The 25594-nt window shown below is 40.7% G+C and overlaps 1 protein-coding gene across 1 annotated transcript in view; it reads left to right on the top strand.

The window, feature by feature from the left end:
* Positions 1 to 25151, top strand: part of SEC23B (SEC23 homolog B, COPII coat complex component) — a 43258-nt gene extending 18107 nt beyond the window's left edge. Inside the window, exons 12-20 of the mRNA XM_070589503.1 lie at positions 4204 to 4293; positions 5008 to 5114; positions 6815 to 6968; positions 9715 to 9792; positions 12723 to 12884; positions 13981 to 14067; positions 16544 to 16699; positions 17089 to 17154; positions 24672 to 25151. Of these exons, the coding sequence (XP_070445604.1) occupies positions 4204 to 4293; positions 5008 to 5114; positions 6815 to 6968; positions 9715 to 9792; positions 12723 to 12884; positions 13981 to 14067; positions 16544 to 16699; positions 17089 to 17154; positions 24672 to 24761 (990 nt within the window). The 3' untranslated portion in view covers positions 24762 to 25151. The remainder of the gene's footprint in view (positions 1 to 4203; positions 4294 to 5007; positions 5115 to 6814; positions 6969 to 9714; positions 9793 to 12722; positions 12885 to 13980; positions 14068 to 16543; positions 16700 to 17088; positions 17155 to 24671) is intronic.
* Positions 25152 to 25594: the final 443 nt, after the last annotated feature.

Raw genomic sequence — 25594 nt, 5'->3', positions numbered from 1 at the left:
GAATGGGAAGACCTTGTATTGTGTCACCTCTCGGGATATGTCTGTGGTGAGGGGAGAAGGGCTAACTCTTACTAATGGGACCATAACTCTGAGATGTGGTGTCATTTCTATCTGTCCATCTATCTAAATGGTCAGAGGAGAAAACAGGCTCAGAAAGGTTGAGTATCTTGCTCAAGGTCAGAGCTGACATGGAGGAGTTTGAGTACAGGTTCCCCTGACCCCACTACCCTGCTTATATTGCTGTGGCAGTGAACCACAAGGCATTCTGTGCAGCACAAGGCAGGCATTCAGCAAAATCCTTCAGTAATAAACCTGTGTGCTTATTACCCTTAAGGGTGATAGCTTTGTCTCACTTCTCAGAGACAGTTTTGAGTTGGTTGGGCAGTAGATGACACTTGTGTATGCAGATGTCTGTGTTCTTTGAGGATATGTGAATGAAGTTTAGTTATCAGTGGGTGGTGAGGTGGCTTTGCTGATGGCCCACTTCCTCTGATTATACTTGAGCTGCCAGGAGACAAATAGTGTGGTCCTGTGGGGCCTGTCCAGGGTGGCTCTGGGCTCGGATTATCATAGTCCTTCCCTCATTGTCATGTTCAATGAGCGGGTGGACTGTGGAACCAGAGGTGGATTCAGGGTGTGCGTCTGCCACTGCTAGCCACGTGGCCTGGACAAGGTCTTTAATCACTCTGGGATATGATGTCCTTAGCTGGGAATGGAGGTCGTCACAGTACCTTACTTTATAGCACTACTGGGAGGATTAAACGAGTTAGTTCTGGTAAAACAGAACAGATCCTGGCACAATTGAAGCCCACACGAGATTTCATCTTTCACATCTTCATCAGCAGTGCACATTCACTTAATGACTACTTTGATTAAACTTTTGTTGAACTTATCAGAGGCAAGGTGATTTGAGAGAATATTCGTATAATCCCCTGGGTCAGGGGTGAGGCAGGTTGCTGCCTCAAAGTGCATCTGATGAGTCACTCATTACCCCAGTGTACTAAGGAACTCCTACCCCTATTTCCTGGCAGGGCTTTGGAAGGCTTCCCTGTTCAAAATATTTTCCATAAGACTTAAAATCTGCCTAAGAAGATAATTTTTTTAATTAGTACAAACTGGTTAGCTGTTCTAGGATCTGGTACGGATCAACCATGAAATTTTTAGGCAGAGGAGAGTAGAATCTTCAAACATACAGAGAAGTTTAAGGAAGAGTGTAATGGATTCCTATATACCCACCATTTAGAGTGAATACTTAACATTTTGTCACAATTGCTCTGTCTTCTTTTCTTGCCACATTTGCTTTATCTGATTACCATCTGTTTGCCATATTGGCTTTATCATATGTTTGCAGAAGCTTTGAAAACATGTTGTAGACGTCGTGACACTTTGTCTTTCAGTGTTTCCATATGCATCTTCTAAAAATAAGGATGTTCTCCTACCATGACATTATCATTAAACCTAAAAAAAACAATAATTTTCTAATATCTAGTCATATTCTTTCCCTAATTTCTCCCCAAATGCCCTTTCTGGCTGTTTTATCCCCAGTCTAACCAGCATTGCATCTGTGTTTAACTTGTTTCTATCTTCCCTATATTCCTGTGAAGTGGAAGTTAGATTAGTGATGAGATTCAGGTTAAACCTTTCTGTCCACCATACTTCCTGAGTGATCTGTGTTCGTCATGCTGTGTTTGATCAAAAGGCAATGCTGTCTGGTCATCCTATGTTAGAGCTACTGAGTTAGATTGTGTGGTGATGGTGATGACTGCCCCTCATCCTCCCATTATAAGGGCACTTTTCCTTTTTGCTGTTAGTAAGAAAGCTGTTGAACGAGATTGTAGCACAATGTGAATATCTTGTTTGCCAACAGCCTTTCACCTGATGGTTTTAGCATCCATGGGTCATCCTTACTTGAATCAGTGTATTTCATTAGGGATTGTAAAATGGTGATTTCCTAATTCTATCTTTACAGTTCCTCTGATAAAGTCAGGGTAAATGCTTATGTAAGGGGTTTGTGTATTAGTGAGTGTGTACTTTTGCGGCTCTGGAGGGTTTGTGGCCACAGTTGGGCATTGGTGCTATAGGGGAGGAAAAATTTTCTTTTTCTTCTACTCATCTTAGTGTCATTGGCTAGGGCCCTTCCAATTAGACTGACAAAAGACAGGTTAACAAGAGAAAAACAAACAGAAGTTTATTAACACATACATCATGCATATATACATCGCTCATACATTCTCAGTGATAAGTAACTCAAAGGGGTGATTAGAACTTCAGGTTATGTAGCATCTTAACAGAAGAACAATAAATTTGTAGAAAAGTGATAAGACAAAGGAAAGGGACTTTGAGCTTCCAGGGCTGGTAAATTCTGGGAAAGTAGATAGATGGGGGAAACGACAGTAGTCCCCCCTTATCTGTGAGAGGTACGTTCCAAGACCCCCAGTGGATGCCTGAAACTGAGGCTAGTACCGAACCCAATATATACTATGTTTTGTTCTATACATGCATGTTTGAGGTGCAACAGCAAAACTAGGACAAATTTCTTTCTCCTTCACAATTTCACGAATAGAAGATTCATTCTTACCATAGATCTTAGCAGCCTCAGCATCTGAGTTTTTTATTTCCTTGTTTAAGTCAAGAATTTCACCTTTTCACTTAAGGGAAGCACTTTATGGCTTCTGTTTGGCGTATCCGAATTGCCAGCATCACTACTCTTGCACTTTGGGGCCATTATTAGGTAAAATAAGGGTTACTTGAACACAAGTGCTGCAGTACTGCAACAGTCGGTTTGATAACTGAGATGGCTACTAAGTGACTAGTGGGTGGGGAGCGTCTACAGTGTGGATAACGCTGGGTAAAGGGATGAGTCACATCCCAAGTGGGACAGAGCAGAATGGCACAAGATTTCATCACACTGCTCAGAACAGTGTGTAATTTAAAGCTTAAGAATTGTTTTTTTCTGCAATTTCCCATTTAATAATTTTGGACTGAGGTTGACCATAGGTAGCTGAAACCATGGATAAGTGGGGACTGCTGTAATTTAGGATAAGGAGTGTTTTAGCAAGGTTTGTCATAGAGGTTCTTGACCTTCCGGCAGATGTTATCTGCTTCTTTTAGAAAGGGCCACTAAGAGGAAAGGTAAGCGCCTACCAATCCATCCGTCTCACAATCTTGCTTAAGAAATACTGGTAAAACAGAGTGTCCTCCCCACTTTCCACTTTAGAGCTGCTATGTGATTTCACCTAAGAATCTTCCCTTTCTCCTCTGACCATCACGTTCCTGAGATTGCCAGTTCTGTGGCCAGGTACATAGGCTCCTGGTGTGGCTTTGTAGAGACCAGACTGGTGTCAGCTGTACTCAGCTGACAGTGTACCGTTTGGGTGGATTCAGAGTAACATAGCAGAAATAGCGTTACTCTCGTAATACGTAACCACATTACTTTCTAAGCACAGTATTCTGCGTTTTGATGAGGTGTTTTAAGATATGTAATGCTTGCTATCTCTATAATGGTAGAATGTATGTTTCAGAGTCTAGTAATCTTCTTGGTGATTCTAGGTATTTTTAACAACTGCCACCTTTTCTTCTACATGTCATGGTTAAAACAGTGATTCTCTTCACATTTTTGTGAGCCTCATATATATCTCACTGGAGCCATTCGACTAGTCAATAAAAACCAGCCTTCATACCGCCAAAATCTCAGTTCTCTTACCAAGAATTTATATGTAGCTTTTGAGTAAAGGAATTGCATTAAAAAGTCATGCTTAGTAGCTAATGTTCTGTAGCTATGTCTTGTTCTAATAATAATGATGAAAGAAGTGCATAAAACTTTCAAGCTAAGCAGATAATTCTTTTTCTTTTCTACTGTTTATTTCTTCCTTAACGGTGAGTTGATTCTTTCAGTTGACTTCAGTGTTATGTACCAGGTGTGTGTATATATGTGTGTGTGTATATGGAGAGAGAGAGATCTCAGTGATGTAATGAAAGTTGATCTCTGAGTGCAACATAAAAAGCTTAATTTTAAAGTATTGTAATAAAAGTTAAACTTTATTCTGGTCCATAATTGCACTTTTTGCAGTGAAATTTAAATTTTCATTTGGAATGGGATATTCTAAGCCTACCCTTCTCAGAGCCAGTACTTTTATCAGCACTTCACCACAGGAGTAGCTTTTCAGTTTAGTTTTTTTTTTTAATTCCTATTCTCACCCCTAGGAACTTGGTGTCGGTGGCACGAGTCAGTGGAAAATCTGTGGCCTGGATCCCACATCTACGCTCGGCATCTACTTTGAAGTAGTCAATCAGGTGAGTTGGATTTCTTCATGAATAGTCATGTCTCAGTGTTGTGTTTTCTGATTTATTACAATCTGGTAGTCTCTGGTTTCTTTCTCCACAAACAGGTGCCACTTTTGGCTTGTGTTTGGCCTGATATCAGTCTGGCATGATTTTTTATTCCTTCCAGGATTTGGTCAGAGTCAGACAGCAAATTGCTTTCGTCACTTTATTATTGAACTGATAAGTTCATCAGAAGAGTAGTATCTTTTGCTAGCCATCATAATGTTGGTGAATTTTTAGATGTCAGTTCTTTCCTCAATATTTTATTTAAAAAAAATTTAAACAGAGAAAAATTAAAAGAATTGTACAGTTATCCATGTACCCACCACTTAGATTAACATTTTTCTGTATTTGCTTTGTCACGTATCTATCTATCCATCAATCCATCTTATTTTTTATGCATTTCAAAGCAAATTCCAGTCATCAGTATCTTTCATTCCTAAACACTTTAGTATGCATATCGTTATTAACTTGAGTCAGTATTTTTTTGAATATGATTCTTTTTCTTGGAGGAAAAAGTTGCATACAGTGAAATGCCCAGATTTTAAGTGTACCATTCAAAATGCATCAAGAACCTTACTTTCATGGCTGTCAGTCATTTTAGGAAGAGTACAGTGGGCTCTGTGACTGTGTTTGAGTTCACGCCTGTGATAGTAATAATGTGTCTGGCCTCTCGCCCTGCAGCACAATGCCCCGATCCCCCAAGGAGGCAGAGGTGCCATCCAGTTTGTCACGCAGTATCAACACTCCAGCACCCAGAGACGCATCCGCGTGACCACCGTGGCCCGAAAGTGAGCAGTGCCAGTTTCCTTTCTGTTGCCACTGACTGATGTTTTTCCTATGAAGAGATAATTTAACATCTGTTAGTTTAAACTTTATAATTCCATTGAATAGTTCTCACCAATCCTCACTGGCTCATTTGATCAGAGAAGGAGGAAGAGAAAGAGGCATTGTTGGCTAACCTAGTTAGGCCTACAGGCACTTGCCCAGGAGAATTATGTCTCAGTAGGAATAAGTTGATTAAAAATTATTTTTGTGGGGCCCACACAGTGGCTCAGCAGTTAAGTTCACACGTTCCACTTCGGCAGCCTGAGGTTCACTGGTTCAGATCCCAGGTGTGGTCGTGGCATCGCTTGGCAAGCCATGCTGTGGTAGGCGTCCCACATATAAAGTAGAGGAAGATGGGCATGGATGTTAGCTCAGGGCCAGTCTTCCTCAGCAAAAAGAAGAGGATTGGCAGCAGATGTTAGCTCAGGGCTAATCTTCCTCAAAAAAAAAAATTATTTTTGTTTTTTATTACTATGTTTATCAGATAAGTAACCCTTAAACATATTCTCCTTGTAAAAGATTCAAGCAGCACTTAAGTATATAAGGAATAGGTCTCTTTACTCACTCTCCACAGAGGTAAAATGCTCTTACTATACTGGCACTTAACTTCAGAATCCCATTTCTGTGCATTTATATGTATATATTTTATACATGTATGGCTTACATTAATGTGTTCAGAAGCTTTTCTCAATAATATGTCAAGAACATCTTCCACGTTGATTCATATAAGCCTCTATTTCATTCATTTTAATGGCTGCATAGTGTTGAATGGTATGGATGAGATGTACCACTTCTCTATTAAAGAACATGTTAGGTCCTATCTTCCTTCTAACAGTGCTGCATTCATATTTTTGAGGGCTTTGTGTACATGAGTGTTTCTTTCCAGCCACTGCATAGAAGTGGAAATTTGGTTACTGCAAAACTACTCTCCTAAGAAGCTCATTTGTATTCTTACCAATAGTGTAAGGAGACTGTCCTGTCTTCTCATTAATAATGGATATATATCAATCTTTAACATGCAAATATGGAGCAGTTTGTTACTCTTATATGTATTTTCCCATTTATCAATGGGTTGAGTACTTCTCATGTTTATTGACCATATGTATTCCTTTGATAGCCTTTGCCCAGTTTGTAAAACCTGTTTCTTTTTCTTGTTTATTGATTTGCAGGGGCTCTTTATGTATTTTGGATATGATTATTGTTCATTGCTCGTATCTATTCCTGGTCTATCTGTTGTGTTTTAGTTTTGTTCATAGTGGCTTTATTTGTCTGGAAAAGTTGTATACGTGCTAATTCTTTCTACCATGGGTATTGCTGGGAACTTGCTTTGTGAATTTGTAAACATTTAGATTTTTGTAAGATTGACCTAGAACAAGGAACACTGGCTGGAGACTTAGGTACCTTTGGGGTATCTGCTTTCATCATGTCAGGGGGAGCGTTGGGAAGTTCTCTATAATTTTTCTTTTGTTCTTATAGCCTTCAGAGGTCACATGAGGGTAAATGAAAATGTATGTAAAGCTCCTGTGATTCCTTACTGACAATGCAGTTTGAATCTTTGTTGTCTTAGATGAGAGAACAGGATGTCTGTTTCTTTGTCTTAATGGAGGGCTCGCTTTCTGGTTTCTCCTGAATGTAAGCCTGGCACTAACTCTGGAACTGTCAGTTGGGCAGATGCGCAGAGTCACCTCAGGCACATAGAAGCAGCATTTGACCAGGAGGCTGCAGCAGTCTTGATGGCACGGCTGGGAGTGTTCCGAGCGGAATCGGAGGAGGGGCCCGATGTACTCCGGTGGCTGGACCGACAGCTCATCAGGCTGGTAAGTTACAGTGGCACGAAGTTTAGTCTTGGTCTCTGCTGTACGTTTGAGGAAACTGTCACTTAGACCTATTATTTTATGTAGTCGGTCAACAAGAATTTGTCTGTTGCTTACCTTATGGCAAACAGTAGACATCTTGAGAAGGATATAAAAGAAATGTTAAATATGCATTTTCCCCTCAAGGGCTTATGTTACAGTTGTGGAGAAACAAAATGCACAGGACATTTAGAGAATATGCAAGTCTGTGTATGTTAAGAGTTGATTTAGCTAAGTCACTGTGAATACTGTGGTCCTATATTTTTTCCTCCAGATATTGGAGATTATTTTTGGAAATAGAGGTCCATGGCCCAGTGAGTGTAGGGAGATGACTAATGTGTTAATTTTGGGTCTAACCAGGAGAGAGAAACCACATAGTAGTTTAAACAAGAGAAGTTTTATATAAAGAATTACTATCACAATAGGGAATTAGAATAATGAGGGTTTGGTTAGTAAGAAGTAAAGAGAATTTTAAAGAATATAGGAATAGCGGATACAAGGGGCAGCTACCACTCCTAGGCTGAGATAGAATACTGAGATAGAAGAGCCCCCTTTCCTCCCAGGATCTAGAAGGTGAGAGGGTGTGACCATAGCTCACTGAGTCTCTCTTGGCAGAGTTGTTGCGGTGTTATGCCAGAGGAACTTGATAGAAATCACCCTCTAGAACTGGATGAAAATCCATCCTCTGGGGTGCCAAAGAAAACCGTTCACAGGGCAGTACCTCACCATAGGCACATGGGGTGCGGGGATAGCTGCTGGAGCCTGCGCCCCAGGAGCTCAGCGCCGGGGAAGCCACAGGCGCCACTGCTGAGTGAGCACACTGGAACCTGGAAGCAAACCCTTGCCTCCAGCCCCCTCTATGGGCAAAGCTTACCGTGCTGCCAGCTGGCAAAGGAAAAATATTTAAAGGACCTAGATCCATTTCACAACAGGCAAAAAGGGTGAATTTGGAGCTACAAAGCAATAAATCAATAATACCTTACAGTCTTACCGTCTTGGAAATTCATAGCATGTATTCATGATCAAAGGCCCTGAAAAGCCTAGTAAGGAAACCTACGTAGCTTTGTTTAGCCCCATGTGTGCTCTTGCTATCCTGTGGAACCATCTTTTCAGAGGATGTCAACATTTGAAACACAATTTGAAAACTGAGCAAAGTCCAAGTGGTTGGCAAAGGCTGTGTGTGGGAAGCGAGCCTTGAATCAAGTCTTCTTAAAAAGAGTGGGATAATGGGGGAGGAGAAGATAAGGCTTGCCAAGTGGAGGGCCCAGCGTGAGCAAGCCTACAGGATGGATGTAGCTGTGCATTTTGGCTTAGGCTGGGACACTGGAGTGACCACTGTCACAGGAGGCCAGGTTGTACAGTGGGCAGAGTGGCAGTGAAGGTGCAGCTTGATTGTGGAATGCCTTAATTTTAAAGTTAAGTCACTGTCTTAACATTAGTGAAAGGAGGGGACTTATGCAAGATTCTTAAGCAGAGATGTGACATCAGCATGATGCGTGTGTTTACATTGCCTTATAAGATAAATTGGAGGGTGAAAAGGCTGCTGGTAGGGAGACCAGTGGAGATTTTGCAGGCTCAAGGGAGCTGAGACCAGGGTGTGGGCAGTAGAATTGAGGAGGGAGAAGGTTTGGAATCAGGACGTTTGCTGAAAGAAGAATTGATAAAACTTGGTTAAATTATATGTGGAATCAAAAACCGAAAAATCGGCATTGATTCAGGTTCCAAGTGTGGGTCACTGCAAGCATGATGGAGAGGTAGGAAATGGGAAAGGAGAAGGAAGAAGGTGAATCTTTTCTTTTTAATGTAATAGTTTAATTCATTTTGAATGGGACCTTGCAAAAGTATATCCACAGGAAGCTGTCCTGTCATCAGATGGAAGTCCTGACAGGAGCTCAGGTCAGAGGTTGGCATGGGACATGGGGAGGGATTTGGATGACATGGATCTGGCTCTAGTGTTTGTAACCAAAGCAGTAAGGCTGGGAGCAGAGGGCCAAGAACTGACCTCTGAGGAACCCACAGTTAGGAGGAAGTAGGAAGATGAGGGGCCGTTGAAGAAGGCAGAGAAGTATTGGTTGGAGAGGTGACGAGAAATTGGAAAGTGCTGTTTTAGCGGCTGAAGGAGAGACTTTGAAGAAGCTTGGGGAGTCTCCTGGCTTGTGGTGGTAGGTGGTAGAGGAGAACTGCAGGGACATCGGATTGGGTAGGGTAATTGTCACAGAGGGGCTTTCTTTAAGTGGTGAACAGTTCACTTCTCTAGTGACCAGAAGAAATGCGTGAAATAAAGGCAGGAAGGGAAGACATCTTCAGAAATTCGCCTTTGAAAGAAGGAAGGAAATTGAGTTGTGGAATGATAAAACTTCAGGGCTTGTCTATAATTGCTAGTGTTTCAGTCTTCAAGCGTTTTCTTGTGGAAGAGGCTCCTGAGAGCTCTTAGCCTCTCACCAGTCAGAGTGGTCCTCGGCCAGCATCGCCTGGGAGTGGGTTAGAAATGCAGGGTTTCAGCCCCTTCTCAGATCCGCTGAATCAGAATCTGCATTTCATAGCACCCTGGGTGATGTGTCTGCCCGTCCATGCCTGAGAAGTGCTGGTTTGGGACTCACAGGCAGTTAGTGGCAGAGTTGAGATTGGAATGTAGCCCTCCTACTCCAAGGATTTTTCCAGGTGACGCTAACTTAGATTTGGTTTTTCTTCTGCTGTTTTCTTTCGACAGTGTCAGAAGTTTGGACAGTATAACAAAGAAGACCCCACTTCTTTTAGGTTATCAGATTCCTTCTCTCTATATCCTCAGGTAAGTAATATATGTTTTTAGATGGCTAAAAAGAATAAATTGTGGAAGAAATAAAACCCACTGCTGTCGGGGTAAAGTGAAGCCTTGGTATATTTTGAGACTCAGTCTATAGGTGATGAAGGTTGTTCAGTTCAAGACAGATACTGTGGGGCCGACCCGGTGGCCGAGTGGTTAAGTTCACACGCTCTGCTTCGGCGGCTCAGGGTTTCACTGGTTTGGATCTTGGTTGCGGACTGGCACCGCTCATCAGGCCATGCTGAGGTGGCGTCCCGTGTGTCACAACTAGAAGGACCGACAACTAGAATATACAAATATGTACTGGGGAGATTTGGGGAGAAGAAGAAGAAGAAAAAAGACAAATACCGCGTCTGTGTGTGTGACTGTGCCTGAGCCCTATGGACGACAGAGGTGACATCAGAGACTAGAAAATAAGTGCATGAACTTTTATGACAATTCAAAACAGGACCATTGCCTTGAGGCTACAACAGAATCTCTAATTCACAGTTCTGGGTGGACAGTCAGCTACCTCAGTGGCAAATCAAGAAAATGAAGCACACCTGAAGATGACTATATCAAAATGAGACCATAGTTAATGTGGTGAATATTTAATGATATTCTGTAGTTGTTATGCTGCAACATAACCAGGAATCGACAGTAATAAGCAGCTCCTCTAAGTAACTGCACCATGTGTGAACCAGGCACTTGGGAGCCGTTGGACGAGGGAAAGGAGGGAGAGAAGTAGATGGAGCATGAGGCTGCTGGCAGCGATCTGAGTTTTTACCTTTTCTGAACCTCTGTCCTCATCTGTAAATGAGGAAACTAGAGCTGAGCTCAGTGGGCGGCTGTGGGGACTGCACGAGTGGAGGCTGCTCAAGTGTTCAGCGTGGGCCCAGCACCTCTTCAGTGGTTAGTAAATGTGAGCCAACTCCGTGGCTGGGGCCTGGGACTTTCAGGCTGGACCATTCACAGGTACAGCTTTCCCAGAAATGAAAGCAAACAACTTTTTTCCCCTTCCCTTAGAGATTCCTTAATGAGGACTAAGTAGAAAGAAGCAAACTCATTTTTAAATTAACTTGTGAGGACTTAGATATCCAGATGTGTATTATCCTTTCAAGTACTCAATTTGGAAAGTGGACGCAGGTTTCAGTCATGAACTTGTATAGCTTGGACTCTTAGGGTTAAATGGAGCCTGGAAGGTCACCTCACTCCACCACCAGCCTACTATGGGGCTCTGCGGCCTTGACGTGTGCCCCACTTTCCCGTGCCCAGCAGTTGAGGCTGTAGGTATTGTGGAAAGAGCCCTGCGCCGGCCAGAGTCGGGCTGAGTTCCAGCGCTGGCTCTGCTGCTCCTGGTCTTGGGTGAGGTCTTGAGGCCCTGTGAACTTTGGTTTCCTCGTTAGAAGGAAGGTGTTGGTCTGAACAAGTGGTCTGCAGTCTTTTTGATGCCGTGGAATTGTTTCTTTGAGAAGACCCTCTCAAAGCCAACATATAAAGCAGACTCAGTGCTGCTTTGGTTGTGCTCTCACACAACACACTGAGTCCCACCCCAGCACCCTCCAACATCCCACCTCCTGGGGCCATAAGGATCCACTAAGACTCTGAAGAGCACAGTGTGAAAACCACCGAGTGAGGTGGTTTCTAAGATTCCTTCTGTCGAGGCATCTAGGATAGGAGTCAAGAGCCCAGTCTCTGGAGCTGGATGACCTGGATTAGAGTCCAGCTCTGCCACTCAGTAGCAGGTGGCCTTGGGCAAGTTGCCTACCCCTCATTTTCCTTACCTGTAGACGAGAGATGGTACCAGAGCTTATCTGAAGGATTAAATCCTTGTCAAGTCGTTGTGCCTTGCACATAGGATACATTGAATGTCAGCCATAATTACTGTTTAGGAACCTATGATTCAATATTTGGAGTCTCAGGAAGCTTTCTACTTCTCAAGGCAGCTCATTTGCATGTGCTGGCAACTCTTTAGAGTGAGCTAAAACTCTGCCCTCTGCCTTTTAATCCTCAGGGTAAAGAACATACCTCTAGCGTCATCTCTTGGCCCTTTCTTCCTTACACACCTCACTCCAACGTACTAGTCTGTGTCCTGAGCTCTTTAGCTTCTCATCTCTTGCTTCCTCGTGCACATATTTCAGACCCCAGTGGCTTTGGGAAGTCTCTGACACCCCCCCCCCACCCACCCCATAGCACTGCTTTGCTGTACCGTGACTCATAACACGCTGCCCCAAGTGTGCCTTTCCCCCCAGACTGTGACCTCTTCAGAGCACGTGTTCTGTCTCTGCAGCCTAGCACCGTGACTCCAGAAATAAGTGCAAGTTTGCCTTTTCCCTTTTGTGTGGAAACTTTGACATATCCAGAGGGCCTCCCCCTTTTTTAAAAATAATGTTTATTTCTGATTGTGGTGAAAAACACATAAAACTTCCAATCTTAACTCTTTTTAAGTGTGCAGTTCAGTAGTGTTAAGTATACAGTCATGTGGTGTTTGACAACGGGGATACGTTCTGAGAAATGCGTCGTTAGGTGATTTCATTGTTGTGGGAACATCATAGAGTGTACTCACACCAACCTGGATGGTACAGCCTGCTGCACACCTCGGCCGTATGGTACTAGTCTTGTGGGACCACCATCAAATGCGTGGTCTGTTGTTGACGAAAATGTTATGCGTTGCCCGACTATATTCAGATTGTTGTGCAGCAGATCTCCAGAACTTTTTCATCCTGCAAAACTGAAATTCTATGCCCATTGAACAACTCTCCATTTCTCTCTTTCCCCAGCCTCTGCTCCTACCATTTTACCTTCTGTTCATATGAACCCAGAGGCCTTTTTCTTAAAGTCTGGGTCCTCCCGTTTCAGAGACCTAAGGCAGGTCTACTCTGGTGTCTAAGAAGCCTATAGCTATATGCGTTTGTCTTTTTTCTCTGTAAATGCAGTTCATGTTCCATCTTAGAAGATCTCCATTTCTTCAAGTGTTTAACAACAGTCCTGACGAGTCGTCATATTATAGACACCACTTTGCCCGACAGGATCTAACCCAGTCCCTCATCATGATCCAGCCCATTCTTTACTCCTATTCGTTTCATGGACCACCAGAGGTAAGGTTTTACGTGAATGCTGTTCTCAGAATTGGAATCTCATAATCTGTATTATTTTTTCTAGCCAATTTTCTCTAGAGCAGAGCTGTAAATACTTTCAGTCTTTATAGTAATTTAACATTGTTTCTGAGTATTAAAAAATATGCATATGAAAAAGTCACAGGACATGTAAAGCTATTATTTGTGGAAGGCAGGACTACATGTAAAAAATTTTTAAAAATACATGGGTACTTCTTTTTCAATGTGTTCATATACTTTAAACCAGTAATCCCATGTCTTGTATTATAACTGAAGGAAATACTCTTGTATTCAGAAAAGGCTTTGTTCAAAGAAATAGTAAATGAACTATTATAGTAGAAAATTAGAAGACAACCCAAATGTTCAGTAGTAGGAAAATAAATAAGTAATGTAAGAATTAGTCACAAAGTTTATGTAACATAATAAAACAGATAAACCCTTATGTTAAAATATCACGTGAAAAAAAATCAAAATAGAAACCTTACTAAATTGTTTTTTTTAAAGCCTGTAAGAATTAAAAACCATATGGAAATAAACCAAAATACCAATATTTATTGTGCTTGGGTACAAAATCTTCAAACTTTCTTTAAGTATAAATTACTTTTTATTACCTTTTTTTATATGAAATAAAAATCATAATAAAATGTATTTTGTAGTAAACTTTTAAAACTTTTATTAAAAGCTGTTCTTTGTTATGTAGGCATCTCTCTTACCTGTCATCTACAGCTGTAGTAGATTTGAGATAATGTGTGTCTCATAGAGAAAATACATTTCTAGCATAAAACTGAGAATGTTGGTACTTATTTCTGCTTCCTAGAGCAAAAGATATGACTAATCTCACTTCCCAATTGCGAAGGGATTATTTGGAGCCTCTTTCTTCTACAAAGTTGAAACTTGGAACTGCTGAGTCAGGGTGCAGAACGTGGGATGTGGCCTGAAGACGGGGGGAGCCCCCGTGCCAAGTGCCACTTGTAAAGGGCCTTGTAACTGCTCTGTGGATACCCTGGGGGTGGAGGCGGAGTGGTCGCCATGTGGGGAGCAGGGAAGAACAACGTCGTCTCTCTCCCTTTCTCTCCAGCCAGTGCTCTTGGACAGCAGCAGCATTCTAGCTGACAGAATTTTGCTGATGGATACTTTCTTCCAAATTGTCATTTATCTTGGTGAGGTAAGGTGATACTAATTTCTTTCCTTACTGTTGTTTTTACCTTCTTTTTATTAATTTAGGGTTTTATGACACTTGAAATGAGAATTTGGGCTTAGGGGGCTGGCCCTGTGGCATATTGGTTAAGTTTGCATGCTGTGCTTCAGCAGCCCAGGTCTGCAGGTTTGAATCCCAGGCATAGACCTAGACCGCTCATCAGCCATGCTGTGGCAGCAACCCACATACACAGTAGAGCAGGATTGGCAGATGTTAGCTCAAGGCTAAAAAGAGATTGTCAACAGATGTTGGCTCAGGATGAATCTTCCTGAGCAAAAGAAACAAAAACAAAAGAATTTTAGTTTGAAAACCCACAGTTCATTATCGTTAGTACAGTGGCTTTTATTCTAGTGAGTAAAATATTTTTTACATCCCTGGGTTACTTTCTGTATGTACTAATTTTAATAATACTTGCCGTAAGTAACCTCAGGTGGTCCTTTTAAATCACTATAACACTGCTTTTTTGAGTTGTCAGTCAAGATCAGTTTACTTTTCCTCAATAAATTTTTTTTTTTGGTGAGGAAGTTTGGCCCTGAGCTAACATCTGTTGCCAGTCTTCCTCTTTTTGGTTGAGGAAGATTGCCCCTGAGCTGACGTCTGTGCCAGTCTTTCTCTGTTTTGCATGTGGGATGCTGCCACAGCATGGCTTGATGAGCGGTATGGAAGTCCACGCCCAGGATCCAAACCCACGAACCCCAGGCTTCTGAAGCAAAGCACGTGAACTTAACCACTCTGTCACTAGGCTGACCCCAGTAAACTTTTTCTATGCACTACGTTCAGAGTTGTGTTAGAGTTACTCAGGAAACAAGCTTGGGACTAAAGTTTTTGTTTGCTGAAATAATATGTGTGACACACTGAGCCTTACACTGGATGGCTTTCAGGGGAGAGCCCCTCTCTTTCTCACAGGGGTTCATGCCCTAGGAAAGGGCATGGCTCCTCTGAAGAAAATCCTTTAGAGCATTGTATTCAGCGGTATGTTCTTTTCCTTCTATTATACGTTCTTTACCTTCAATAAATTCCTTTGACAATTGACTTCCTAGTGTCTGTACATGAGAAATGATTGTAAGTGTCCTACAAAGATATAAATTGTGTTTCAGAATTCCCTTAATAACTTAGAATAGTTTTCTAATACTAATAGGCATTTTATATTTTTTTCAGCATATTAACAGCCACTCTGCTAGTCACTTGCCCACAGATGCTAAGACATCAGTAAACGGTCCTAGACCTAGGACCATTGGATGACAAGTTGCTGTTTGCAAATTGGCTTAACTGTTTCCTTTAGGAGCAATAATCGCAACATAGGTTTCTTTGCCTTCAGCTCACCCCTTTAGACTTTTCTGACCAAGGCCCCCATCCTGTTCCTTCACGCGTTTATTGAGCACCTTCTCTGTGCAAGTGATGGGTTCTAAAGATGGAGATAGTGACATGGTTCTCGCCCTCCAAAAGCCCTAAGTCTGCTGGTTGTGGGTGTTCTTACGAACTCTTGGACCCAAGTAAGCTTATGGGCACTTCTTCCATGCCACCAGTCAGTCAAAAATTAAGACCTGGGAAACAGTACTGGGACTGAGAAGAAGGGGAGAGCAGGCTGCAGAAGGCAGCATCTAAAGAGAATCCTCTTTCTGGTATCATATAAACAGTTCCATTTTAAAACACATCGATCACTTGTTAGGTCCTCTTACTCCATTTTCCCTCTCCCTTGTTTTCTTTTTTAGAAAGTTTTCTTTCTCCCCTAAATAACATGTGAAAGCACTTTAGCTTGTTTATAAAGATATATTAATCAGTGAATGAATATTTCTTGATTTCCTGTGTGTGCAAGATATTTCTTAGACCAGCTGATGGGAATGAAAGAAGGAATGAGACAGAGTTTAGCCTGGTTGGGGAGACAGTATTTTCCACACTTTAGTATATTGTCTTCTACTCGTTGCCTAATTAACACCCATACTTTGATTCTTAGAGCTTTTATGGGGATGGGCATGAGGTCAGTCCCAACTGGTCTGTGTGCCACTAGGAAAGGGAAGGGGGAGTGGATTCCATGTAGGAAGCCAACACATCCCTTTCCCTACCAGGTGTAAGGACGTGAGAGGCTAGACCAAGTGATAGCAGTGGAAGTGGAAAGGAAGGGAGCCCACAGCTCCTTAGGACAACTTATCCCTGGGCATTTTTAGCTAGTTGGTATATACAGTTAGAAAGGGAAGGGGAGGTGACTGATGACTGACATTTCTGGGAGAACTGTGTAGGTGGGGGTGTCCTGGCTGCACCTCTTTGCTTACTCATACTTCTAGTCAGCTCCACTTTGCTCCCCTCTGAAACTCGCCATTCCTGACATGAGAGTTCTTCACTGGAAACAAGTTCTGGGGGTGTGGTGTTAGAAGGTCACAAATATCAAAGAAGGCTGTTGTTTCAGTGTTTCCATAGTGGCTTTGGTCTGTTTGTTTTGGTGTAGACCATAGCCCAGTGGCGTAAAGCTGGGTACCAGGACATGCCTGAGTACGAAAACTTCAAGCACCTTCTGCAGGCCCCACTGGATGATGCTCAAGAGATTCTGCAGGCACGCTTCCCAATGCCCCGTTACATTAACACGGAGCATGGAGGCAGTCAGGTGAGTGAGCTGAGTGCCAGCTCTGGTGTTCTGTTGGTTTCCAGATATATTTTTGTGGCTATAAACCCAAACAGCTTGGTTAATATTTTATGTGATGACATGAAATGATATACAGGTAAACTTCCAAATATGACTCCTTTTTAAATGAGTGATAAAAATATGTTGATATAAAAGTAGAGAATTGCCAAGATAAAATACATCTTTCATATTTCAGAATAATAATAATAATAAGTAATAATAAATGGAGAGCCATTGGGCTTAAGCTAAAGAAATGGGTTCTTCTGCAGTAAAAAAAATTTCTAATTTAACAGAAGAAATGTTTTAAAAACTTTTTTTTCTGTTACACTAATATTAATGCCACTTTTAATCTTTAAATCTATTTTTTTTAGGCTCGATTCCTTTTGTCCAAAGTGAACCCATCTCAGACACACAATAACCTGTATACTTGGGGACAGGTAAGAAGCTGTCAGGTTATTTGGGAAGGCAGGCTCTACTTTTTTAAAAACTTGTTTTTAAATCCTACAGATTGGATCCCTTTTGGCCTAGAGACAGAGTAACTTGGGTATTTTTCTGGGGGAAAAAACACTTTGAATAACATAGCTGGGGTAGGGATGGCACCTTGTGTAGATCTCCTCCCACAGTATACAGCGTAGGATGACGGGTTCAGGCCAGAGCACAGAACACTGTACTGTGGCCCTCATTTGGCTCTCCTCATAGTCACAGCATCACCACCCCATGTCCTCCCCCTCCTCCTTCCTCTCCCAAGAGCGCAGGGCAAAAACATCTGCTCCTCCTCACCACTCGTCGTGCCTCCTCTTCACTTTTCAACCTCTGATTCCTTCTTTATATAATTATTTCTAATATTTATGTTTCTCTCAAGTGAGTCTTTTCTTTTGCTGTTTTCTTATAACATTTTTTAAAATCAAGCTTTTTTTTGAGGTAATAGTAAATTTACATGCAATTGTAAGAAATAATACAGAGAGATTCCCTGTATCTTTTACCCAGTTTCCCCCAATGATGACTTCTTAGAAAACTGTAATACAGTATCACAACCAGGATATTGATGTTGATACGGTCAAGATAGACATTTCCATCATCGCAAGTATCTCAGTGTCACCCTTTCGTAGTCACACTCACTTCACTCCTGCCTCCACTCCTTCCTCAGTGCCTGGCAGCTGCTAATCTGTTCTCTGTTTCTATAATTTTGTCATCAAAAATGTAATATGGGGGCTGGCCTGGTGGCGTAGTGGTTAGGTTTAGGCGTTCCACTTCAAAGGCCCAGGGTTCATGAGTTTGGATCCCAGGCACAGACCTACACATCACTCATTGGGCCATGCTGTAGTGGCATCCTATTTACAAAATAGAGGAAGATTGGCACAGATGTTAGCTCAGGGACAAACTTCCTCACCAAAAAAACAAAACAATGTTACACATATGAAATCACGTAGTACCTAATTTTTGGGATTGGCTTTTTTCCCTCAGCATAATTTCTAGATTCATCCAGGTTGTTGCATGTATCAGTAATTTGTTCCTTTTTATTTGCCAGGTAGTATTCTGTGGTATAGAGGTACTTCAGTTTAATTATTTATGTATTGAAGGACATCTGGGTTGTTCACAGTTTCTGACTATTAGGAGTAAAGCTGCTGTAAACATTCATGGACAGGTTTCTTGGGAACATAAGTCTTCGTTTCTCTGAGATAAGTGCCAGGAGTACATTTGCTGGGTCATATGGTTAGCTTTTTCAGAAACTGCCATGCTGTTTTCTAGAGTGACTATTTTCTTTTACATCCCCACTAGCAGTGTGTGAGTGATCCAGTTTCTCTGCATCCCTGCCAGCATTTGGTGGGGTCATTATTTTTATTTTAGCTATTCTGATAAGTGTGTAGTGGTATCATATTGTGGTTTTAATTTAGTTTCTCCTAATGGCTAATGATGTTGAACATCTTTCATGTGCTTCTTGCCGTCTGTATATCTTTTTTGATGAAATCTCTGTGTCTTTGTCTGTGTTCTGATTGGATTATTTGCTTTTTTACTGTTAAGTTTTGAGAGTTTCTTATGTATTCTGGATGCTAGTCTTTTGTCTGTTATGTGGTTTGTAAATGTTTCCTCTCTTGCAGTTTGTCAGTGCATCCTCTTTACACGATCTTTTGCAGACCAGACGTTTTTAATTTTTATGAAGTTCGCTGTACAAGTTTTTCCTTTCATGAATTGTGCTTTAGCTGTCAAGTCCAGGAACTCTCTGTCTAGCCCTAGCTCCCAAAGATTGTCTCCTCTGTTTCTTTGTTTCTAATTTTTTGTTTACATTTCAGTTCATGGTACATTTGGAGGTAATTCTTGTACATTGTTTGAGGCTTAGGTTTATTTTTTGCATGTAGATGTCCAGTTGCTCCAGCACCACTTGTTGAAAAGCCTCTCTTTCTCCCATTGAATTGCTTTTGCATCTTGGTCAGAGATTAGTTGGGCATATTTGTGTGAGTCCATTTCTGGGTTTCCTGCTCTGTTCTGTTGATCTGTGTTTCTGTCTCTCTGCCAATACCACACAGTCTTGATTACTATAACTGTACAGTAAATCTTGAAATTAGATAAACTGATTTCTCCCACTTTATTCTTCTTTTTCAAAATTGTTTTAGCTATTCTACTTCCTTTGGTTTTCTATATGAATTTTAGAATAATCTTGTCTATCTCTTTAAAAAAATCTTCCTGGGATTTTGATAAAAATTGCATTAAACCTTTATATCAGTTTGGAGAGAATAGACATCTTTACTGTGTTGAGCCTTTGAATCCGTGAACTCTGTATGTTTCTCCATTTGTTAAATCTGTTTTGATTTCATCACTATTGTATATTTTTGCTTTTTTTTTTTGAGTGATCGTGAGTGGTATTGTATCTTTAATTTCAGTGTCCAACTGTTCATTGCTAAAATACAGAAATACGTTGGATTTTTGTATCTTTATCTTGTATCCTGTGACCTTCCTGAGTCACTTATTACTTCTAGTTGTTGTTTTGTAGATCCTCTGGGATTTTCTCCATAGACAATCATGTCATCTGCAAGAAGGGACAGTTTATTTCTTTTCTTTTTTTTCTTTTTTGGAAAAGATTAGCCCTGAGCTAACATCTGCCACCAAACCTCTCTTTTAGCTGAGGAAGATTGGCCCTGAGCTAATGTCTGTGCCTATCTTCCTCTACTTCCTCTATTTTATATGTGGGACGCCTGCCACAGCATGGCTTAATAAGCAGTGCGTAGGTCCGCACCTAGGATCCAATCCAGCAAATCCTGGGCCACCAAAGTGGAATGCATGAATTTAACCACTGCACCACTGGGCCGGCCCGGGACAGTTTCTTTCTTTCTTTCCAATCTAAATACCTTTTACTTCTTCTCTTGTTCTGTTTTCTATTTTTCTACTTCATTTATTTCTACTCTAATCTTTATTGTTTTCTTCCTTCTGCTTGCATTAGGTTTATTTTACTCATTTTCTAGGTTCTTGAGGTTGGAATTTAGATTATTGATTTGAGACTTTCCTTTCTCCAGTGTATGCATTTAATGCTGTTAATTTCCTTCTCAGCACTGCTTTTGCTGTGTCGCAGGTTTTAATATGTTGTATTTTCATTTTCATTCAATTTGATAGATGTTTTTTAATTTCCCTTGAGATCTCCTCTTGACTCTTGGATTATTTAGAAGTACTGCTTAGTTTCCAAGTATTTGGAGATTTTCTTGTTGTCTGTCTGAACAGTGATTTCCATTTTGATTCCATTGTGGTTGGAGAATACACTTTGTGTCGTTTCAGTTCTTTTAAATTTGTCAACGTTTGTTTTATGGCTCAGGATATGGTCTTTCTTGGCATATGTTCCATGGTCGCTTGAATGGGCATTCTGCTGTTGTTGGATAGTTGTCTTATATGTAAATTATATACACTTAATCGGTAGTGTTGTTGAGTTCTTTTTATGCTTGCTAATTTTCTATCTAGTTGTTCTATCAATTTTTGAGAGGATGTTGTTGAAGTTTCCAACTTTTTTTGAGTTCTATCTGGTTTTTGCAGCTCTGTTATTGTTATGTATTTAGGATTGCTATGTCTTCTTGGTGGGTTGACCCTTTTATCATTGTATAATGTTCCCTTCTGTCTCTGGTCATTTTGTTTGCACTGATGTCTGCTTTATCTGGCTTAATAAAGTCCACTCCTCCTTTCCTTTATTCCTTTTATTGATCATGCAAAGAAGTAAATGTTTGCATGACATATCTCTTGCCATCATTTAACTTTCAGCCTGCTTATTCATTATATTAGAAGTGAATTTCTTACAGACAACACGTAGTTGGTCATGGTTTTTAATCTCCTCTGCTAAACTCTTTTAATTGGTGTATTTAGACCATTTATAGTTAATGTAATTATTGATATGTTAGGGCTTAAGCCTGCCATTTTATTTTATTTGTTTTCTTTGCTTTTCATTTCTCTTTTTTCTTTTGGGTTACTTGAACATTTTGTACAGTTCTGTTTTAACTTATATATAGTGTTTGTGAGTGCATCTCTGTGTAGCTTTTTTTAGTGGTTATTGTTGGTTGCTCTAGGTATTAGAACATTACATTATGTTATATATGCATAGCTCATCACAGTCTATGTGATGTTTTTTTACCAGTTCAAGTGAAGTATAGAAAACTAACCCCCCCCGTATGTCCCTTTACCCTCTTCCATTTATAATTGTGTTAAATATTTCTTCTACATACATCAGTGTTAGAATTTTTCTTCACCCATCGAACGTAATTTATAAATCTCAAAAGAAAACAGAAAACCCTATTACATTTATCCATATTTCTACTTATGTTCTTTATTTCTTTTTAAAACTCTAAGATTCTGTCTTTTATCATTTCCTTTCTGTTTAGAGATCTTCCATTGGCCATTCTTTTAGGACAAGTCTACTGGTGATAAGATTCTTAGTTTTCCTTATTTCAGTCTTGGTTTCCCTTTCATTCATGAAGGATATTTTCTCTGGATATGAGATTCTGGTGGCTGGGGGCCGACCCATGGCCAAGTTGGTGTGCTCCACTTCAGTGGCCCAGGGTTTCACCAGTTTGGATTCTGGGCACGGACATGGCACCACTTATCAGGCTGTGTTGAGGCGGCAGCCCACATGCTACAATTAGAAGGACCTACAACTAAAAATATACAACTATGTACTAGAGGGATTTGGAGAGAAAAAGCAAAAAAAGAAAAAAAAAAGATTCTGGTGGCAATCCTTTTCTTTAGGCAATTGGAAAATGGTTTGCCACTTCTCTGGCCTCTCTGGTTTCTGATGAGAAATTCACTGTCATTCTCATTGTTTTTCCCCTGAAGATAAGAAGTCGTTTTTCTCTGGCTGCTTTCAAGATTTTTTTTTAACTTTTCTTATTTTTTTTTTCTGGGAAAAATTAGCCCTGAGCTCACATCTCTTGCCAATCTTCCTCTCTTTTTTATTTCCCTCCCCAAAGCCCCAGTGCATGGTTGTATATTCTAGTTGCATACTCTAGGTGCAAGTCCTTCTAGTTCTTCTATGTGAGCGGCTGCCACAGCATGGCTGCTGACAGACGAGTGGTGTCATTCCACGCTCAGGAACCAAACCAAGGCCACTGAAGCAGAGCTTGCCAAACTTTAACCACTAGGCCATCAGGGCTGGCTCTCAAGATTTTTTTTTCCTTGTTAGTTTTCAAAAGTTTAAGTACCATGTATTTTGGGTGTGGATTTCTTTGGATTTATCCTGTTTGTAATTTTCTTAACTTATTGATTCTGTTTATTTATGTCGCTTGCCAAAATTGAGTAGTTTTCAGCCACTGTTTCTTTGAATGCTTTTCCAGCTCACCTTCTTTTTGCTTTCTTTCTGGGACCCCAAATACGCAAATCTTAGATCTTTTGTAGTTCCACAGGTCCCTGAGGCCCTGTTCATTTTTTTTCCATCTATTTATTTCTAATCTTCAGTTGTGTAATTTCTGTTATTTTATCTTCCAGTTTACTGATTCTTTTCTCTGTTTCCTTTCTGCTTTTGAGCTCATACACTGAGCTTTTTATTTGTTAGTGTATTTTTCAGTTCTAACATTTCTGTTTGTCTTCTGCTTCTTTCCTGAGACCTTGTACTTCTTTCCTCTGGCTTTTAATTTTTTCATTTGTTTCAAGTGTGTTCATAATTGTTCATTGAATCATTTTTATCATGGCTTCTTTAAAGTCTTCGATAATTCTAACATTGTTGTCTACTTAGTGTTAATACCTGTTGACTGTCTTTTCTTCAGTCACTTTGAGATCTTGGCTCTTGGTATGCAAGTGATTTTTGGTTGAAATGTGGACATTTTCATGTTTGTTATGAGACTCTGGAGCTATTTAAAACTGCTGTTTAACTGGCTTTTTGTCATGCTGCTCTGGCAGAGAAGGTGGGGGATGGGCATTGTTTTTCATTACTGCCAGGTAGAGACACAAGTCTAGGTTGTCCATTGACCTCTGTTGACATCTGAGGTGGGGAAGTAGTTCCTGCTGGGTGGGGATGGGACTTGGAGCTCCCCACCTAGTCACCACTAATTCTGCTTTGAAGATGACCTTGTCACTGTTGGGTGATAGTGAAAGTGCTGACTCTGCTAGGCCTCCTCTGATACCACCCCCGTGGGTAGGAGGGGACATCTTATTACAGCCAGGTTGGGGTGGAAGTCCAGGATCCCCAAATGTCCCTACTGATACCTTAAGGGTAGGGAAACTTCTTACTGGCCATTAGGGATAAAATTTCTGGCTCCATACTTGGCCTTCTCTGACACCATCCTGGAGGGGGTGATGGAGTCCTTTGTTACTGTCTTGTGAGGGTGAAAGTCTAAGTTGCCCTCTCAGCTTTTGCTGGTGTGGGTGGGGCCACAGTTTTTTCTGTCATCTTTGACTAGAGTACAGTGGTTATTTTCTAACATTTTTCTGTCTTGCTAGGCTGCCCTAGTCCTTTGGCTAGAGAAAGTGGGCTCATTTTGTTGTTTTTGTCTGTGCTCAGTGACCATTTGCTAGCTTCTTCAGCTCCGAGTCTGGGATGTATGAGTCAGGAAAACCCAGGGAACTCACCACTTTGTTGTTCCTTGGGTCACAAGGTCCCTAGTTTGTCTGCTGTCTTCTTTCCACCTTTCAGAGTCTTCTTGTGTCTGTTTTGTATAAAATGTCCAGGATTTTTAGTTGTACTTAGTGGAAGGAATAAGGAAAAGTACATCTACTCCTTCTTCCCAGAAAAAGTCCTCCTATAAAATTTTAATCATGTTTACATTTTTCCAATTATAACAGCACAGTTTTATTTTAGAAAATTTGAATATGTAAAAAAAAGGTTAGGAACAAAAATTTAAATTGCCTATAATTCCACTGGCTAGAGTTGACTACTTCTGGCTTCTTTCTAGATAATATAAAATGTATATATCATGGATATCTATATTTATTCATTTATTATTATTGTTTTTCTTTTACAAATTTGGGGTTTCTATTCAGTTATTTTCCCTTAACATTAATCAAATCACAAGCATTTTCTGATAGTACAAATAATCTCTTTAATCAAAGAGAAAAATATCTGTTCAGTGGTGATACTGATTGACTCATTTGTTTATACACCATTATGAAGATTCTCTTGTAAGCAGAACATTTAAGAGCATCGAGCTAGGTGCTGGCAGAGCGGTGGGGAAGATGAGAGGCAGAGTGTGCAACCTCCAGGAGCCAGACTATGGATGAGTCATCAGAACTGTGGAGAGGGGGGAAGTAAAAGGGTATGTGCTCAGAACTGTCTATGGCGGCAGGGATGGCCTTATCTCAGGGGATCAGGGAAGGGTTTTGTGAGATTATGCTTCAGTTGAAAGAATTAGGCAGAGGATGGAGGTGGCAGGAGTACTAATGGCAGAGGGGACAGCACTTGTGAGTGCTCTGATATGGGAAGGTCCTTAATACCTCATAAATTCTAACTAGCTTTTAAGATACCTGCCAGTAAACCTTTTTCATTAAATTTCAGGAAACTGGAGCACCCATCCTGACTGATGACGTTAGCCTGCAGGTGTTCATGGATCATTTGAAGAAGCTAGCTGTCTCCAGTGCCTGTTAAGCTAGGGATGTGAGCAAGAAATTGAAGAAAACTCTCTCACATTGTGTTCACAATTGTTTATAAAGGCCTAATAACATTCCTTTCACTTTTCTGGTGAATTTTAATAAATAATCAGAGGAAGTGTTATATGTAACCCTTTAGATTATAATTTATTTGTATTTCTCATCTATGTCCCTTTTCTTGCACCATAAAATTATAGTCATAAACGTTTTGGTACTTGTAGATATTTATATGCTTTTTGTATCCTAACTTTAGAGTCTATATAAAATCAGAGGTGATGTATTTTGGCAACTTGCTTAGATGAAAATCATAATTATCATGGAGGAAATAAATCTGGATGAAGAAAGCACTGGCTAAAATAATGCTAATACAGATCTGATTTCCTGAGGACTCTGTGTGTGTGTTTTAAGTGACTCCCCCAAGGGATATTTCCTGAACTTAATCCTCATTTACTGTCTAAATGTTAACAGACCAAGGAAACAGACCATGTGACACACTTGAAACTTGTTGAGGCAGAGTGGTCTGCTGTAGCTCTGTCCCTAACTCACACGTCATGTTCCATGTCAACAGGCCAGCCCAGGGAGATGTAAAGAGTGGCTGATGGGCATAAGTGGCTCTAACAGAGTGACAACACATTTATCTTGAGCATCAAATAAAATAACTTTAAGAGGCACTGTTTTTTAATCAAAGTAATATATGCATGGTAAAAAAAAAAATCCTAAAGGACTTATAACAAATAACAACAGTTCTCTCCACTCCCCAAACCTAGACCTACTCTTCAGAGGTAACTGCTTTTAACCTTTCCTTACCAGTGTTTTGTTGTTGATGTATCA

The sequence above is a fragment of the Equus przewalskii genome, chromosome 21 (assembly GCF_037783145.1).
Source record: "Equus przewalskii isolate Varuska chromosome 21, EquPr2, whole genome shotgun sequence".
NCBI classification, from domain to species: domain Eukaryota; kingdom Metazoa; phylum Chordata; class Mammalia; order Perissodactyla; family Equidae; genus Equus; species Equus przewalskii.
Note: the sequence above shows the minus strand (reverse complement) of the source record. Positions and strands in the feature narration are given on the sequence as shown.